Genomic DNA, 19982 nt, shown 5'->3' with positions numbered 1-19982 from the left:
GCTAGTTCTGGAGTCTCCAAGACCTGCTTTCAAATATGACCTCAGACACTTAGTGTTCCTGAACAAATCACTTAGCTTCTGTCTGCTTCAATTTCTTCAACTGTGAAATAGGGATAATAATAACTCTCACCTTACCTACTAGGGTTATTGTGGAGATCAAATGAGATAGTAAGTGTAAAGTGCCTAGAATAGTACCTGGCACATAGTAGGTATTGAATATGTGTTTTGTCTCTCTTCTTTGTTCCCCCTTGTATCAGTTCTGTAACTATTGAGAACATAGACATGGGACCTATCTATGCTTTGTGAATAGTGAGGTGAAAGAGTCTGAATACCTATAACCCCACAATGTGGTGGCTCTCAAAAGTAGAAGTGTGGGAAATTGTGTGTGTGTGTGTGTGTGTGTGTGTTTGTGTATGTGTGTGTTTGGATTGAGAGGGGATTGGTATTTGTTAACAGCCCCCTATTTTGTAATAAATTTTGAAGGAATAGGGCTTTTTCTGTTTGTGTGAGTGAGTATTTTGGATATGGAATATAGGCATTGTGTAGATAGCTTCCTGCTCTTCAGTAGCCTTTAAAGGCGTAATCATACCACCCTGAGGAAAAATCTGTCTATTCAATTCAGCAGTCTGGGGTGGGCAATCTTGTCATTTAACACTGGATCCTTCGTGTCTAATCTCCAACTTAATCCACAGACCCATAAATGAATTGTTTTTCAAAGCAGTAACTCTTCAAGAAAAAAATTGTAGTATTTTTAATATATCACATTCAAGAAGACAGATAGAGCCTTAACTTTGTGCCAGGCACTTATAACCTCTATAATATTTCTTTGTATTTCTTTTAGCCTCTATAACAGTTTTTCTTTGCTCACTTTGGTTGCACTTGTTTCCAGGGACACAAAAACACGCCAGTAGTGAGGGAAGACAATACAAAAAAGAGCAGAGAAGCCTCGGTCAGAGCCCAAGGTGTATCTGAGATTAGTGTCCAAGGATTTGGTGGGTAGGAGGTGAAGATAATGAGATAGCACATTTTAGATGTCTACTAAAAAACAAAAGGTCAGAAGTATAATTGGTTTAATATCCAGTTATCCAGACAACTGTCTTATCCCAAATAGGCCTGTGGGATATTTTAGCATATTTCTTGGTTTCCAGATTTGTCAAAGAATATATCATTTTTTAAGAGGAGAGAGAGAAGCTAACTGGTTGTGAATCTTTCCACACTAGTCCAGAAAGACTGACAGTCTGTCAGTGAAGTTCTACTTGGAGACATTTCAGGGTGCTAAAAGGTGCCAGAGATTATGCTCTGCCTGGCATGGCTTTTGAGTACACAGGGTCATCTACACTCCCTGAAGAAGCATTGGAGTAGAATTATTTTGAATTAAAAATCAGTCTCACAAGTGTGAGGGAGGAAAGGGATGATTAGATCAAAGTCCGTGAAAAAGTGATGGTTTTTAGTAGACTCCAAGCTCAAGATGAATCAAATAGTGTGATTTGGCAGCCAAAAAAATCTAATGTAATCTTATACAGCTTTAAGCAAGATACAATGTCTAGAAAAGGGGAGGGGAACCAGCAGCCTCAAGGTGACATGTGGCCCTTTAGGTCCTCAAGTGTGACCCTTTGACTGAATCCAAACTTCACAGAATTCAGTGATTCAAAGTCTGAACACTGAAATTCTGTGATTCTATAAAAATAGTATATATTTAAATAACAGAGCTTTCATTGCATATAACTTTATGTGTTCTTAATTCTCTTCTCAAGAGAAAATGAGGAAGATGCCCAGCATATTGAGTAAACTCCTTGTGGTAGATTTATGGGGGGACATAGATGAGTTGCAAAGGGTGAACAGGTCAGGATGGTTTGTGATTTGCATCGTTTGATGTTGTGAACTTCATCATTAACCACATTCAATGAAATCATATATTCATTGGAATGTAGTCTGTCTGACCAATAGGCTTTTCTGTGTTCTATCTTATACAGAACAGCCAAAAAACTTTTCTTCATAATCATTTTCGTTGGATCATTTTTTTTATTCAGGGTCTATAGTGACTCTTTATTGCCTGTCCTGAGGTTCTTCTGCTGAAGCCTTTCACATTCAAATCTTGTTGGTAAAATTGCCTAAGTTGACATGTGTATTGACTAATCTCATTAATTTTCAAATATATTGTGTACTGTGGACAGTGAATCACTAGCTTTGGAATATAATTGGAGTTCTCCTATGTTGTTATCCCTTTTCTTTCTCACTACTTCCCACTCTATTCTCTTGAAAACAACAGTAACAACAACAAGAAGACACAGATCTCCCACCAGGGTGCTTCATTTAGTTTTCACTATTTTATCATTTTATTTTTTTCAATTATTAAACATTTATCATTTTTTCTCCCCCTCCCCCACCTCTGTCCACCCTCTCAAAAGAAAGGAAGCAAGGGAGGAAGGAAGAGAAGGAGAAACACAGGATCTCTGTATCACATAAGCAAAACAAATTCCCACATTGGTCATCATATCTAAAAATTATTTGTTTTTCTGCATATCAGTCCATCATCTTTCTGTCGTGAAGTGAACAATATTCTTTATTAGCCTTCTGGAATAATCTCACTTCTTAAGTCTTCAGAATTATCCATTTTTACAATATTGATATTATGTGAAACTGATCTTCTGATTCTGTTCCCTTCACTGCATCAATTCACATCATTTCCAGATCTCTCAGAAATCATCTTTTTCTTCATGTTAGATCACTAGAGTAACTTATTCAGCCCTTCCCCTACTGATGGGCATCCCTGTAGTTTCCAATCTTTGGCACCACACAAAGAGCTGTTATAAATCTTTTTACCCTTTTAGTTACTTCATTGCTATCACTTGACACCCCCCAGATTGGCTCCTTTGGATTTGTGTTTACCAGGTTTTCTTCTTCCTTGTATCTTTGCTTCCTTTGATCCTATACCTTATTCCTTTAGGCTCAGACTCTCTCTGTTATCCAATGGGACAATCAGTTAATGATGCTTTCATCTTAAACCTTTCCTTTCTAGCTCCTTCTGTGTTGTGGCAGTTCACTGAGACTTAACTCCCTTCTGCTGTGTCATGCCTGACCACTCTTCCAGTACTGGTTGCACTTTCACTCAGTGAAAGTTGTCTATTATTTCATGAAAATTATAAGGGCTTAATTATTTCCTTAGATAGATTTAGTTGTTTTCACTTTGTCCCCCCCATTTAATTGTAAGCTCCTTGAGGGCAAGGACTACCTTTCCTCATTTTGTATCCCTAAATCTTAGCACAGTGTCTGGCTAATAATTGGCCCTTAATAAAGTATGATTAATTGGTTGATGCCGTTATATATTATTCTTTTCATTTTACTAGCTTGTTTATATTGATTTAACAATTCACTTGACAAAGTTGGTCTCATCTGAATTAATCTTATTTTGTATTTCTCATAACATTGCCTTGTATTCCCTTCAACAAATTTGACAAACATTTAGTCCCTACTACAGTGCATGTGGTTTTTCCTGAGGTATTAATCTATGTTGAGTTTAGATTTGTATTATAAAGTCCATTCTTATGAACAGTCTTTGACTCCTTAGATGAAGGAGGCTGGGGAGAAAATTATTTTATTCTAATATTTCACACAGCAGACACTGTAATTGCTGACTGAATAATGTGAAATGAGAATTTCATCATACATTTATTATGGCAAGTATACGACAGAAGTCTGTTAAACTTTTTTATGGCTATGTTTTGTTTGGACACAACAAGTCACTTTCCAATAACAACTATTCCCAATTGTTTCTTCCCTTTAAAAAATAGAGATCTTAGTTTTCATATGGTTTCATGAGTACCATTTTTGATTGAGAAACTTTTTTATTTTTATTGTTATGTTTGGAAAAAAACTCACTATGCACTTTTCAAGCTTTTTAATATTTGATTTTTATAGATTATAGTGTACAAAATAGAATTTACAAAGATAAAAATGAATACCTCCCTAACTTCTAAAAGAGACATCTTTCTTTTCATCTCTCTTAACTCACAAAGGATAAGTCACATCAATCAACATTTTTTCATGTTTTAGTATCTAAAGACCAGCATTTTACTTTTGACTTAAGAAATTTTCCAAACAGTCTCTTTTATTGTCATTGGTGTGTATTTTCTTTTCAGAACATATTGTTTTTAGAGATAGTATAATTATGGTCTATTCAATTTAACTGGTACTTATTGAGCCCTGCTATATGCCACTATGTTAGCTACTGAAGATATAAAGAAACACTAAGAACAGTTCTTTTCCTTGAAGAACCTTGTCTTCTACTGGGAGCAAGCAGCATGTATACCCAGAAGACAAAGTAACTATTTTTAGGAGAGAACAGTAACAATCAGAGAAATCTGGACAGGATTTGCATAAGAGGTAGTACTTGAGCTAGGGACTTGAAAGGAAATAGGGACTCCCCAAAATTGGGAAAACATTCCAGGCACAAAGGCAGCATGTGCAAAAGGACAAAGTGGGGATTGGCATGTCTTGTACAGGGAATAACAAGTAGTCAGTATAGCTGAAGCTTCAAATGTGTAAAAGTGAGTGTTGTGAAAGAAGTATGGAAAGTATGGAAAATAAGTATGGCAGCAGCCAGATTGTGAAGGACTATTGTAATAGTCCAGGTGATGATAAGCACAGACAATAGAGTCCTGAACTGGGGTGACTGGTGTGACTGGAGAGGTGGTATGGATGTGAATTATGCTTTTGAGGGTAACTGGACAAAACAGCACTGATTAGCTTTGTGGGGCTAAGGGAAGGAAAGAGAAATATCAAGGATGGTAACAAAGTTCAAAACCCAAGTGACTGGAAAGGTATTGGTGCTCTTGACAGAAAAAAGAAAATCAGGATATGATGGTCTTTGTTTCGAAAGATATTCTAGATTGTCAAAAACATGAGAAAGGATAGGGTTGGAAAGACTGGTTTTTTGGGATAAAGAACTACAGAAGTGCTTGGAGAACTAAATTCTAATTTCAGTCATCAGTCACTTCAGGATAATATTATGTCAGGAGGTAGATTCACTTTTGTATCTCCTTTGTAAAAGTTATTCCTTAATTTGTGGAAATGTTATTGAGACTGAAAAATCCTTATGGGTAAAAAAAAAACAACTGAATAAAATCTATATGTTATTTATTTAGTCAGAATACAGTGGAGGGCAATATTTCTAGAAGTGTAATGTTTCCAAATAACCAGTATCTTTTCTTTAGCTTTGAGTAATTTACCATTCTTTAAAAATAATTTTAATATGCTTTTAATATTTTTATAGGATTCAGTCTAGCAGCCTTTAAAAGAAACAAGAGGAAGTTAGAGCTGGCAGAAAGGGTGGAAACAGATCTCATTCAACTAAAGAAAAGAAGACAATCAAGTGAAAAGGTTAGGAGGTGTTTGAAACAAGTATAACTTACTGTATAAATTACAAGTATAATTATTGTGAAATATTTTAAGGGGTATTTACATTTCTTATCTTTCTTAGAGCTCACATTTCACTAGGCACTTGAACTAATGTTTGTAAGTAATATAAGGTACAGTACCTTATATATGTACTTTGTATATTTTTGTGTAGTTTCTGAATATTAGTGCATACTTATTTCTATACAATTCAACAAGCATTTTTAAGTACCAGTTATGTACTAGGCACCGTGTTATGTGCTAGGGGTACACAATAATCCCCTGCTTTTCGAGAGTTTATGTACTGACAGGGGAAAACAGCATATCCAGAAATGAGTAGGCATAGATATATGCAAAGTAAATATGAAGTAATTTTTTGGGAGATAGAGAAGGCTTTTTGTAGCAGGTGCCACTTGGGCTAAGCCTGGAAAATAGAGATAGAGTTCTCCAGATGCAGATATGAAGAGGGAAAGTATTTCAGGAATGGAAGACAACTAGCGCAAAGGCGGGGGATAGCATGTCTTGTACAGGGAACAGCAAGTAGGCCTACAATATTTGGCATGCAGGGAGAAGACAAATGTTTAGATGTGGAAGTGACCTCAAGACTTTGCGTCTTATTGAACGTGGAGGATGAGGAAGACCGAAGTGTCAAGGATGGATCCAGTGTGGTAAACCTGAGTGACTGTTGGTGTACTCCATGGAAATGAGGAAGTTAGGAGGCGCAGCTTGTGTGGTTCTGGTTTGTCCTTTGTTCTCAAAGAGGACCATGACAACAGGGAGATGAGTACATATCTTGCACTTGACTTTGATCTGAGTGAGGGAGGGCTGTGCACGGTCACCAGCCTCACCTTCTCCTCCAGAGGCATCTGGACCCAGTGGCCTGATATTGATCAGGATGGCTGGAAATGGCCCAGCATGGAGATGCAATGAGAGACCTTGGCCTTTTTAAGCTAAGGTCTTTTCAAGTTCTCACTTTGTGTGAGATAATGCTCATTCAGTGAATAGGCCTCTTTAAGAAGTGAGTCTAGGGATGGCCTCTTCAATCAAAAAATAAAAATAAAACTGGGAGGGGAAGACCCTTAGGGCTGCTGAACCAAAGAGAAACATTTATAATTTACATTCACTCTGAGCCAGGAGTGCCCCCCAAATAACCACTGAGTGATGCTTGGGCTGGTACCTATTGTTATCTAATCAATGAGATCCAATGAGTAAATTGGGTTTATGGCTTGGTCTTCGAGAAAGAAACTTAGGCAGTAAACCCCAAGTTAACTAGGTAGGTCTCAGCTATCAAAATTTACCTTCCTTTGGGCAGAATGCCCTCAGGTAAAGGCATGAGAGGAGTATGAGGTGAGTTGCCCAACTGGAATTGACTATCTGGGTTTCCATTTGTGCAGCTTGCACTACTCACAGGTTATGGTTTGTCTTTCGTTCTTGAAGAGAAACATGATATCAGAGAGATGATGACATGACTTGCAATTGAATTTGATTTGAATGAGGGAGGGCTGTACAAAGTCACCAGCTCCTTCAGAGCCATCTTGGTTGAGTGGCCAGATGTGGATCAGGAAAACTGGATAACTTTCCTAGGTTAACACGGGTGCTCAAAGCAAGATTTGAACCCTGGGCTTCCTCCTTCAAGTCTGGTGCTCTTTCCATTAAACTATGCTCTCTTCTTACAACTTCTTTTCAAATAACTTTTACTTCAATTGATGATATGCTGAAACGTGTTTTCAGGACAAATAAAAAATAACCTGTGAATGAGTACAAATTAGTATCATGCGAAAAGACTGTAAATCTAGACGTGATGAAGAGTAAAGGAGTCAACATTGGATTAATCAGGAAACCTTAGTGTGTATTATTGGTCTTTGTTACTTACCTGTAATATCTCCATCCCAATACCACTGATTATAAATATTAATTGTATTTGACTATTGCATTAAATATTCCACAAAATCTTTGATTTCATCTGGGTGGTTACTTTGCAAATTACTACCACCTCCCACCTTAATAAATATTTCTCATAAATTGTTAAAAACCAAACATATATATGTATTATATACATGTATTTGTGCAAGTGTATATATGTATGTGTATGTATACATATGTACATATATATATATATCCATTACTATAAATACAGATCTAAACATTCATCTGTCTCTATCCATTGATCTAACCCATCCATCTGTGTGAAAATTTCAGGAACTTAGGTTGGTTCTTAACCAAAAAAATGTTATGATGAGACACTGGAGTAGAATTTTAGTTGTATAAAGACAAAGTAAGTTGATGAAATTATCAGTGTTGTGGTACATGGTATAATGGGAAGAGCATGAGTTTTGTAAGTAACAAATTCTTAGTTTGAGCTTGTAACTTATTAGTTATGGGTCTGTGAGCAAGTTTCTCTGAGGAAAAATTCCTCATCTATAGACTATGAATGATTTGTATCACTTGTATCACCACTTACCTCACAGCATGGCTGTAAGGAAAGCAATTTATAAGGTTCAAAGCTATATTTAAATGTGAGCTGTTTTTTTTATCTGTATCTTAACTCTTATTTGGAAATTGTCAGCTATAATTGAGTAGAAAATTTTGCACTATTTGGGAAAGTGGTGGGAAAAAACTAATTATTGATCTTCTAAAAATACAAATATTCTCTATTTGATCCTTAACCCACCTTTGTAGTTAAAATAAAATCAAGTTCATAAAAAAAATAGGTCTTTTGTTTTTCACTTAAATTTCCCCTGTATGCTTTCTCCTCTCCCCTCACAGAGTCAAGAATCATTTATTAAATTATGTGCCTAGCAGCATGCTATTTTTGAGCACCATAAAAATTGTGAGATGACAACAATATTACAATATTATAAAAAGAAAAACAATTAGGAAGTCAATGGAGTCGTTGTATTTTAAACATTGAGAGTAAATCTGACAAAATGAAAAACAAAATGGTTAATTAACATTTAAACCTGGGTTTAATGTGGTGATTTCAAGGCATACATATTTTCAGGAACGGGACGAGTGATAGTAGAAGACCATGGGGTGATTGCCATGTGCTAAATATTTCCTAATTTGTGTCTCTGTTTTATTCCTGTGCCTTGTTCTTGAATGCATGTAAAATCTGCTTAGAGGGAAGGTGAAGAGGTAAAAAATTCAATTCCACATTTAGAATGCTAGTATATGTGCCCCTCCTTTTCCAATAATATCTCAGTATGTATCTTCTCTGTTATATTTATATTCCCAGTACAAATGTGAAAAAGAATTATTTTAAATGATGCATTCTGAAGCTTGATAATATAGTAAATGTATGTTACTTTCTTTTGTTTTTAATGTTGCTTTGACCATCTTATTGGAATTCTTCTTACATTTTTTGCTATATTCTCAATTCATTTCTGTTTCATAGTGGCAGTATTAGTAATTGTAGTAGTAGTAATAGTATTTGTGGTAGTGGTAGTAACAGCAGTAGTAACTGTAGTAGCAGTAGCTACTTATGTGATCAAGTAACACAACCTTTATGAGCCTCAGTTTTCTCATCTATAAAATGAGGATAAGAACAGCATTTACTTCATGAGGTAGTTGTGAGGCTTAATTAAAGGAGGATATATTTGAAAACATTACAGTGATGCATAAAATACCCCCTCAATTCTGCTTATCATTATCAGAATCCCTAGTTTCCTTCTGGATTCAGCTCTGTGAACCCTTTACTATTCTTTCTGGAAACTTTTCCTCCTCAATTCATCTTGCATGTACCTATTGGTTTTACATGAGATATCCACTATTCAGATTCTGTTTTTCAGTTTTCTTTTTATATTTCTAGCATCTAACAGGGTGACTTGTTCATAGGAAATACTTAATAAATGCTTGTTGACTTGACTTAAATTGGATTAACATATTCAGTGAAAGTAGAATTTACTTTTGTGTTACTCAGCAACCCTTTAAATCAATGACTTTTTCATTTTCTGTGGGTGTTCCACATTGCACTACGTTCTGTGTTTATAAAGTCTAGAAATGGTAGAGTTACCATTTGAGTGTGTGTGTGTGTGTGTGTGTGTGTGTGTGTGTGTGTGTGTGTGTGTGTATGGTTACCCACCACATGGAATAATGAACAAATTCATGATTTTTGCTTGTGTATACTTGAATTCCAAAGATGAAATGTTAATTCATTTGTCATTTATTCCTTGATCAGAACTGTTTCCATTTCAAATAGTTGATTGACCTTGGCTCTCAAGTGTGAATTGTAAGGATTGTGGAATTCAAACATTTGTGGAATGTAAGCATAGTTTTATTTATTAATTCTCACTAATGGCCTGTAATCAAGGCACAAGATGTTAGAATTAAAAAAGAAACCATACGTTTCTTTGAATTGTAAACAAAGGATGATTTATTAACTGACTTATTATTCTCTTTCACATGGTCTGTATTTCAAATGTCAAGTGTATACCTTGAAATGCAAAGAAACAATTCATATTTCATCTGGATTGGATTTAAGGTTAAGTTACTTTAGATCTACATTCTTTAAGTGTCATTCTGTATTTCCTATTATCCTGCAGGACAGCTGTCCCCAAAAGTCAATTATATTCTACCAACTGAACTTTGAGGCTAACCTGGCCTATTATGGTGGGACATGCACTCTCAAACCCTTTTCCCCATGACTATTAGGCACTTCTAACATGGAGTATGAATCTTTTCCCTTTGGGAAAGTTAAAAGCAGTACTCTTATTTAAGAAATTGTTCATATTATTCTAAGTGTTTCAAATAGTGGTTATTTTGATTTTCTATATACATGAAGAATAACACTTTTGATTAAGAGCTGGTTAGAGCTAGCCTAAGAGAATTCATGGACTTTGGCTATGTGGACTCACTTGAAAAGAAGTAGGCATGCAAATTTAGATTAAGAGTTTCTGTTTCCTCTACCCCTCATGCCCTCATACATCCCATGTCAATTTTGCATATAAATTTTTTCCTGAATTGAATTGAAATTTAGATAGCTATCTTAATTTAGTGATTGAAGTTCAAATTAAAATCAGAAGATAGGGGAGTAAGTATGCCAGACACTTGGATCTTAAGTAGAGCTTATCTGCTGCCACAGAAAAGACTGAGAAGCAATAGTAGAGGCATATCTGCGAGATACAGATGTGGAGAGCTGACAGGGACTGTTGAATATTGCCTGTATTTGTGTGTAGTTGGAACTTTTCTGTTGTTACTTTACCAATATTCATATTCACTCTAAGATTTTCTCAAAATGAAGTATAGTTTTCTTTTTGTAGATCAAAGGATTTGTGTTGGTTCACAAACAATAATGCCTCCAAGCCATTTATTTCATTATATCATCAGTCAAACTGAACTTTGAAGAACTCATTTAGAGTGATACGGTGTTCATGATTGAATATGAAAGTTCAGCTAAAATTCAATTTTCTCATGAAATAATTTAGTCTGAAGTATTTTGAAATACTAGACTGGAATGTAAGGAATATGAAAGTTTCAGATGAGTAACAATGACTTGTCCTTAAATATATATAAAGGAGTTCTGTACTGTTTGAAAAGATGAACATTGTATATTTTGGTCTGCGTAGAACTCCTTTCAAAAGAAGAGTATTCAATATTCCAAGTATTATTTAGTATTATTTTACCTCAATTGTATTTTTCTACATATTTGCTATTATTAGCTTTCCTTGAGTTCTGTGCACTTTTTTTGTATAGAATTGTTCAGACAACTTTCATTTTTCAATGTTGACAAAATCTGTTATAAAATAATAAATGTGCTTTCTCTCTCTTCCAAGCTTTATGTTGCAGGTTGTTCTTCTTTTATGTACAAAGTTGTATTTTTTAAAACATGGGTTAATCACAAAAAGAAACATGATTCAAAGTCATGTATCTTTATTTTGAGTAGTTGCTGATGCATGTGATTTGGTCATTGTGTACAAAGTAATGCTACTATCTGTCATCGTGTGTTTAACACTATGCTAAGACATATATGTATAGTTTGTCATGGGATTCAAAATTAGTAGTTGGATCATGAAATGATACTGTATCTGTGACTAGTCACTAACCAGGACCACACTTTTAAGACACAAATAAATAAGGAGATCATGAAACATTGATTGTTTTCTGTGTGCACAATATACTAGATGACATGTGAGGAGACTGACAGGAAGATAAGTAGTAAATGGTCCTTGTTTTCAGAGAGCTTACAATAGCTTTTTCATTTTTAATTGAGAAAAAACATAGCTTTATCCATTAGTAAGGTGGTTTTCATGATTTAGCGGTATTTTCTGTGGAGTGTTATTTCACAATGGTTATGTTTCATAGTCCCTGGAAACAACTTAAAAGAAATGTTATCATTTTTATTTGTTTTGGAATGACACTGCTGTTTCTTGTTTCTCTACTCTCTCCTTTCTTTTTGGTCTCCTTTATGGAAACTTCATCCATCATCACTATTAACTGTTGGTGCCCCTCAAGGCTCAAGTCCTGAACCCTGTTCTCTTTTCTTTCTATAACTGAATATTCATAGACATTTCAAATTGAACTTATAGAAAGCAAAACTTTCTCCTGGCTTCCAAAAAAAACCCTCAAAAAACCCCACCTCCCTCCCAAACATCCTCATTATTGTTGAGGAAACCATCATCCTTCTAGTCACCCAAACTTAGCCTCATCTTCAACTCCTCATTGTAACTGACCCCACATGTACGGTCAGTTGCCACATCTTGTCATTTTTAATGTCTAATATCTCTTTGCCTGTGTCTCCTCCCTACAAATGTAAGTTCTGGCATTTGTCACCTCCTTCTTAGACTACTGCAATAACCTAATTTGTCTCCTTGGGTCAAATTTCAGCCCACTCCCAATTATCCTCCACATATCTGCCAAGGAAATTTTCCTAGATTACATATCTGACTTTTCCATTCAATAAGTTCAGTGGTTCCCTCTCATTTGTAGGAATCAAAGAAAATATCCTCTGGCATTTAAAGATCCACATAGTCTGATCTCTTCCTACCTTTCCAGTTTTCTTACACTTCACTCTCCTCTGAACACTCTGGGATCTAACCTTTCCAGCTTGCTTGCTGTTCTTTATCTGGACCACTCCACCTCCTGTCCCTGCACCTTTTAATTGGCCATTCTCCCTGAATGAAATCCTTTCCTTCAGGTCTCAACTCTAATGGCACCTTCTGCAGAAGGCATTTTTCAATCTCCTGAGCTGCTTGTACCTTTCCTTAAGATTTACCTTGTATTAGCTTTTTGTGGATCTTGTTTGTGCCTATGTACAATTAGTCCTCAACTTTCACAGGGGTAATGTTCCTAAAAAATGGCCTGAAAGTAAAAAAACACAAATGTTGATCCCCTATGGGAAATAGGGGGTTAGGTTCCTGTGATCACTAAAAACTGTAATCTTTCACTAGAGATCACTGAAAATGTACTTTTCTGCATATAATTCTTTATAACAAAACTCTAGTTCTTATAACATGTACTTTTCCTTACACAGTACCCATAAAATTCTGAGGAGAGGAGAGGTGCACAGGATGGGATGGGGGAGAGTCAGGGACAGTGATGTAAAAAGTCCCATGCAAGGCAGATTGGCTACTCCCAGCGAGGTGCAATAGAGGGGCAGGCCATGCTGCTCCAGGGCCCAGGATGGGCTCCTCTAGGCTCCACTTCATGCAGGTATGGCACAGATAGTGGGGAAGGCAAAATACTCATTGAGCATCATGCTTCTCATTTTTTCTATCCTGTGTATATCTTCAAACATTGTTGCTGATGCAAAACTGAAAATGAGGTTACTAATAAAATCATAAGAGTGTTAGAAGTCAGGAAAGTTAGATGCATGAATGTTGAAGATTCACTGAATGTATATGTTATCTCTCTCATTAGCATGTAAGCTTTTTCAGGGCAGGAACTATAATTCCTTTTACTTTTTATCTCCTTCACTTTTGAAACAAAATAAGCATTTAATAAATGCTTGTTGATTGATTGAAAAATTTATCTCACCAACTACTGTCCTTTGAGGCTTTCCCATTGACCCAGGGTAAATTAGAAAGGAACTCCTTTTATTGAAAAACAAAACTGAAATCAAATAAATGTCAAAACATATACTTAATATAAATTTTAGAAAGCTGCCTTTGAATATGACTTGGAAAAAAGTGGTTTTATTTTTATATCATTTGAAAGTGGTTGGAGGGACATTGTCTATTTGTTACATTTTGGAGATTTTAAGCATTTCTTCACCTGCACCCCCAATTTTACCAATTTTTCAAAAATGACAGTAGCTAGGTGGCATAATAGATAGAATACTAGGTTGGGTATCAGGAAGACTTGAGGAGTTAATCCTATTTCTATCTCAGATTCTTACTAGCTGTGTAGCTCTGGAAAAGTCACATACCTTATGTTTGCCTCAACTCCCTCAACTATAAAATTAGGGTCAAAAGAGCACCTGCCTTCCAGGGTTATAAGGATTAAATGTGATAATATTTGTAAAATCATAGTAGTCACTTAATAAGTGTTTGTTTCCTTCCCTTCCCCCCTTTTTAGTAGCTATTGATTTCAGTTTAATGTACATAAAATTCATATAAATTCTATGAATTCTATGAAATAGTGTTTTAATTAATTGAATAAAGTTTTTTTAATCTAAACTTGTGTGTGAGAGGGAGGGAGGGGGAGAGATGGGAACAAAGAAAGGGAGGGAGGCAGAGAGAGAAAAAGAGACAGAGACAGAGACAGAGAGACACACAGGGAGGATATGAGAATTAAAGATAAATCAAGTCATTTCCATTAGAAGATTTTTTTTTTCACTCATCAATTTCCAGTGAACAAAATTTAAGATCTTCTCAATGCTTTTGATTATTTGGCATAGGAGTATGTGTTCAAAACCACTCTAAAAGGATGCAGCAACTTCTAATTTTATGTTCCTTAGCTACCACATAGGGGCAAACCAAATTGGCCACATGCTTTAGAAGGGAAAATGTTGAGTCTTGCTTTGTGTGCTTCTTATAAATATATTCAGTTCTTTTGAAGTATATTGTGGGTAACAAATTTTTTCTTTTATCCTCCATCTTGAAATTATTATGTAAACACTTAAGTGTATCATACTAAATCACTGTACTTTTTGGGTGAGAGGTAGGTTAAGATCAAAGAAAACACATACACAAAAATACCAATGTATTTCTCTCAGATATTTTTTTCCATTTGTACTTGTATCTGTGAATATATGCATGCAAAAGGATAATTAGTATATTTCAGAAATTGAATAACACTCTAACCCAGAGTTTTTGTGGTCTTCCCTGGGGAGAAGGCTAACGAGCAGTAAACAATTGAGCAAAAACAAAACTTTCAGTTTGACTGCCTTTTTTCCATTTTAAGTATTTTGCTGTCTGAGAATATCTGAAAATATTAGCCGTATAGTTAACTTATTATTGTTGGCGTTTGCATGATTTAAAAAAAATTTAAATCATGTTTTATGAACTTTACTTGCCTTTAAAATATAAATACCTGCCTTTGTTTCAAAAGTACCTTTGCCATGCATAGAAATGACTAATTTCCATTACTAGATGTCTTTGTGCTATCTTTACAGATTTTTAGCCGATAAGTAAATGACATTGTTAATTGAGGTGCCAGAATTCCAACCTATTACAGTTTTACAGTATTTCATATTGTAATATATGGATAGTAGCATATCCTGATATCTTAAAATAAAGTAGTTTTGTAGTAGAACTATTGATTTATAATGCCACTTGACAGTATAAAAATGTTTTGTTTTTTAAACTTTCGGCCATTGTTCAAGGAAGACATTGAGACAAGAACTCAGTCTTGTTAGAGTACTAGAGGTGGTTTACATTATGTACAGGATATAAATGAATAGTTTTTTAGTAACTTTTGTGATGTCTTTATTACTTAAAATATTTTATGTAGTTACATGAATTCAGAGGAAAGGATTCAGAATAATTTTCCCTAGTTTTATTTCTGAATCTGTCTTAAATGTATTGGCAGCAACCCTTTTTCTTACAGTTCAAGGGGGCATGAGTGTAGATGTTCTGTGTTAAAACCAGCAGCTGATTTTATTTTCAAACAGTAGTAATAGTAACCTTAAGTTTTCCTTGGTGATCTTCATAGTTAGCTCTCGCCCCAGTCTGTAGAGGCCTCCACCTAAATTTTGTAGTAATAAACTGATCAAGAAAGAGGTTGTTTTCCATTTTAAATTTTAGTATTAAACATAACCAAGTACCAAGTTTGAATATTTCTTCCTGACTTTTAACACTTTCCTCCATTAGAATCAGAATTATTAAAAATATTAAATTAAATTATTAAATTAAATTATTATAAAAATTATTAAAAATATCTATAAAAACAGTTTTTTAAAGTTGGTTTTCATATTCTAGATTCTTGAGGGGAAAGCGTCAGTGGAATTCTTTGTCCGATGTCCTTGACATAAAGATTGCTTTGGTACTTGGCTTGAACCATGCCATTGTTTCCATAGCCCAAGTAAATTTTCCCCAGATCACTCTTGTTCCGTTGGGTTTGCTACCAGGAGTTGCTTTTTGTAGGCACATTTTTGCTTAAATACAATTCAGTTTCATCATGGACTTAGACTCTTTCCTTTTTGAGAAGAACTTTATGTATGAAAATTGGTAATCTGCTTTCATAGACCTTGCTTGTAACCAGCAAAAATGATCTTAGACCTTAGTCTTTCAAACTTTTTGCTGTTTTTGAATAGGCCTCCCAGGCTCTAGGATGTTAAAAGGGAAAACCTGTTATGCCATTCTTCTTGGGTTTGTCATTGAATCCCTTATTTTTTATTATATCTCAATAGTTGTAAGATGTCTTTGTGTTCCTAAGAATAGCTTAAAAATATCATTGGGTTCAAAAGACATGGAAAAGTAAACTATACTTACCTTTTTTATCGTGTTGGACATTGTGTCCTTAAACAGATAGATATCTTTTCCCCTTAATTGCTTCTTCTTACTCACTTATTTCTCTTCGTGGTATCACTTTTTTAGTTGGCATTAAGACATCAAGGGAATTGCTGTCTCTAAACCGTTTTATCTTGCTAATTTCCCTATCATTGTTGAGAATATTAACATCCTCTCCATCACTCAGGCTCAGGCTTAAAACCTAGGTTTCAACCTAAATTCCCTATCCTCACCCCTCTCCCATATACAATCCTTTAACAGTTTCATTAATGTCTCTCACATATCTCCCCTCTGTTCAATGACTGCTACCATTCTGTTGACAGCCCTTGTTACCACTTGGACCAACTTAGCAATAGCCTTGTGGTTGATCTGCCTTCCCCACTTCTATCTGTCCTCTGTTTAGCAATCAAAATGATCTTCCTAAAATGCAGGTATGACCATGACTCAGAGTCCCATTGCTTTCTGTTACCTTTGGGTTCTGTTTGCCTTTTAAAGCCTTTCCTAACCTAGCCCTTTCCCTTCTTCCCAGTCATCTTACATTTTGCTCCTCTTCATGAACTCTTTGATCCAGTGACATTGGCCTCTTTGCTTTTCTTTGAATAAGATGCTCCATCTCCTTACTGCACTTTCACTGGCTATCCTTTAAACTGGAAATGCTTTCCACCCTCACCTCTGCCTCCTGCTTTCCTTGTATTTCTCAAGGCCCCGCTAAAATCTTATCTTCTGTACAAAGACTTTCTCTATCTTCCTTAATCTAGTGCCTTCCCTCTGAGATTACTTTCAGTTTATTCCATACTCATCTTGTTTGTACATAGCTATTTCTACTTTGTCTCCCCCAGGAGATTGGAAAGCCAGTACTGTTTTCCCCTTTCTAGATATCTTCAGTATTTAGTACAGTGCCTGACACTTAGTAGGCACTTAATAAATGTTTGTTGACTTAACCTCCTGAATCTTTCATTAGTTTTCTGTCCACTATGCCATGAAAGGGAAAGTACATTTCAGACATAGGAAACAGTACAAACATGAATCTGGAAAGGGATGGAAATGATGAGTAGTTCAGATGTGCAGTTTGCCAAATGGAACAATGTTTAATAAAGCCCAAAAGGTATGTTGGAAGCAGATTGTAAATCAAGGAATTTTGGCTTTATTCAGTTGGCAATGGGGATCTGTTGGAGATTTTTTTAAATGAACTTTTCAGTAAAAAGATGGATAATGATAGTGAAGGTGGTGATGATGATGATGATAATACCATGTACCTTGCTCTTTATAGTTTACATACATTATCTCATTTGTTCCAGACAACTTTGTCAGAGAAGGGAATAAGGACTTATTAAGATCCTTCTTTGTACCAGGCACTTTGCTAAGCACTGTACAAATATTATCTCATTTGCCTCTCCCAACAACCTTGAGAGATAGGTGTTATTATTATCCTCATTTTAAATTTGAGAATTGGAGGTTACATGCTTGAGACAGAAAGTGTCTGAAATTGAATTTGACCTCATGTCTTTTTGACTCTAGGCCCAGCACTCTATCCACTGCTCTACCTGGCTGCAGATACTTCGGTTATTATTACCCTCATTTTATGGATGAGAGAACTGAGACTAGAAAAGTTTAGTGCCTTGAGGGATTTTGAACTCATGTCTTTCCTGACTCCAAGTTCTCGATTTTTCCATTATGTCATTGTGGCTATAGTATGTAGCATATATTGAATCTGGAACAGACTAGAGAGAGAAGTTAGTCACTTAGTCAATTTATTTATTAGTATTTATTAAACACTGTGTGGTAGTGGGTACTGTGCTGTTGTTTCAGTTCAGCCAGAGTGATGAAGATCTGAACTAGGGTAGGACAGTGGAATTGGCAAAGAGGAGATATCCAGCCAAATGATATTAGGGTCATAAATATCAGTAGGACTTGGTTACTTCAGTGTAGCAGCATTTACAAAAGGCAGAAGCTAGGAGGAGGGCCAGATTTAGGGAAAATGATGACTATATCAGTTTTGGATAGAGAGTGGGACATACTTACAAGTACATCAGGAAGAAAGTTGGAGAGCCATCACTGGAATCTCTGAGTGGTCAAGGATGGAGATACAGATTTGCATAGGAGTTTAACTTGTGATAAGTGCAACTTTCAAAGGAGAGATTACGGAGGCCTTTAACATCCTGTGACTAAACTGTTGAACAAGCTTCATTGCTTCCATCCTTACCCACCCCCAAACTAGTTCATCTCACATACCAATGCCAGATGAATCTTTCTAAAATAGTGCTTTGATCATGTTTACTTTCCTACCAGAAAACCTTTCGTGGTTCCCCATTGCCTGCACAATAAAGTCCAGACCACAAAGCACAGCCTTCAAATACCCTTTGCTATTCATCTCTATCCTAGCTTTCTATCCTTATCTTCCATCATTCTTTCTCATGAACACTGTGCTTAAGCTGAATTTATCCCCTGAATGTGCTTTATGCTTTTGCCCCCTCTATAACTGTGCTTGTTCTACTTACTCTTAGGGTATGTTGCCTCCTTGTTTCCTTTTCATCTCTCACTTATGCTTAAACACTCAACTCAAATTCCCTTTTCTTTGTGACATTTTCCTTGAACATTTTCATCAGATTTGAATTCTTTCTTCCCTGAACTCTAGCACTTATCTCATGAATCACTCACTTGGACTTATGAAACATTACTTTGAATTGTAATTTGTTCCTGTCTCTTATTTAAATAAAATGCTACTCTGGTGTCTTATGACCTGGAGGTGACTGTGTTCTTGAAGGTTTTGACAGTGAAGCACAAACTCAAATAGGTCCTACCAAACTGAAAATCCAAGGAATAGGATTTTTATGTTTGTCCAAGTTCAATTTGACAAATATTTAGTTCCTATCACTTAATAAGTGAGTCATTGTGCTAGCTGCTGTGATACAAAGGCAAAAAACGAAAGTCCCTTACCTCAAGGAGCTTACATTCAGTTACTACCTGTCTTTTGTGGAAGAAACAGCTTAGATAACTTCTGAGGAACCCCTTACCACTTTGTTTACCACCAGGAAATGATGGTTTGTATCCCTATCTAGGCTTCTAAGGAAATAGGAATTATACCTTATTCTTTTAATTTCAGCACTCCTAGCAGATAATGAATAAACATTATTAATTGAGCACCCATAAACTAGGTCCTCCAAATATTAATAACAGTTTTGATGAGACAAAAATCCAAAATGTTTTGTAGTACTAATTTTGTTTGGTGAGATGTTTTATGACCACATGATAGTTTTTGAAGTTTGCATTTATGTGTTTGAAACTTTAAATTTCCAAAATGCCTGTGTTAACCACTTATTCTGGCTATTTGCATAATGGATGAGAGGGTATAAATTACCAAAATAACTAATGAGTCATACATGTTACATACATTGAGAATATGAAAATCAATCATTCCAAACATTTAGAGAAAACAATCACTGGAAATTTCACGTAGAGATGTCCATTAAAAACTCAATACAGCATTCCAAACTGGGGAGTCAAGAAGTTCCCACAAGGGGGCATGCTCATCTAGAGAAAGTAAAAACAAGTATTCTCTTTCTGCAGAAAAAGATCTCTGGGGAGAAATTTTTAACAAATGCACATATAGATCATTAAGTGTCTATATATTTTAGAAGGAAAAACCAAAGCATCTTTATACTACTACTAGTTATTATTATTATTTTAGTGGTTTCTAGCTAA

At 35.5% G+C, this 19982-nt stretch overlaps 1 protein-coding gene across 5 annotated transcripts in view; it reads left to right on the top strand.

The window, feature by feature from the left end:
- Nucleotides 1–19982, top strand: part of TASP1 (taspase 1) — a 315002-nt gene that overhangs the window by 114903 nt on the left and 180117 nt on the right. For 4 of the 5 annotated variants that reach the window (XM_072634476.1, XM_072634475.1, XM_072634474.1 and 1 more), the window contains one exon: nt 5273–5379. The exons of the other annotated variant lie outside the window; for it this stretch is intronic. In XM_072634476.1, the coding sequence (XP_072490577.1) occupies nt 5273–5379 (107 nt within the window). The remainder of the gene's footprint in view (nt 1–5272; nt 5380–19982) is intronic. 5 annotated transcript variants of the gene reach the window in all.

Source organism: Notamacropus eugenii, chromosome 1, assembly GCF_028372415.1.
Source record: "Notamacropus eugenii isolate mMacEug1 chromosome 1, mMacEug1.pri_v2, whole genome shotgun sequence".
NCBI classification, from domain to species: domain Eukaryota; kingdom Metazoa; phylum Chordata; class Mammalia; order Diprotodontia; family Macropodidae; genus Notamacropus; species Notamacropus eugenii.
This window is presented reverse-complemented; position numbering and strand designations above follow the sequence as displayed.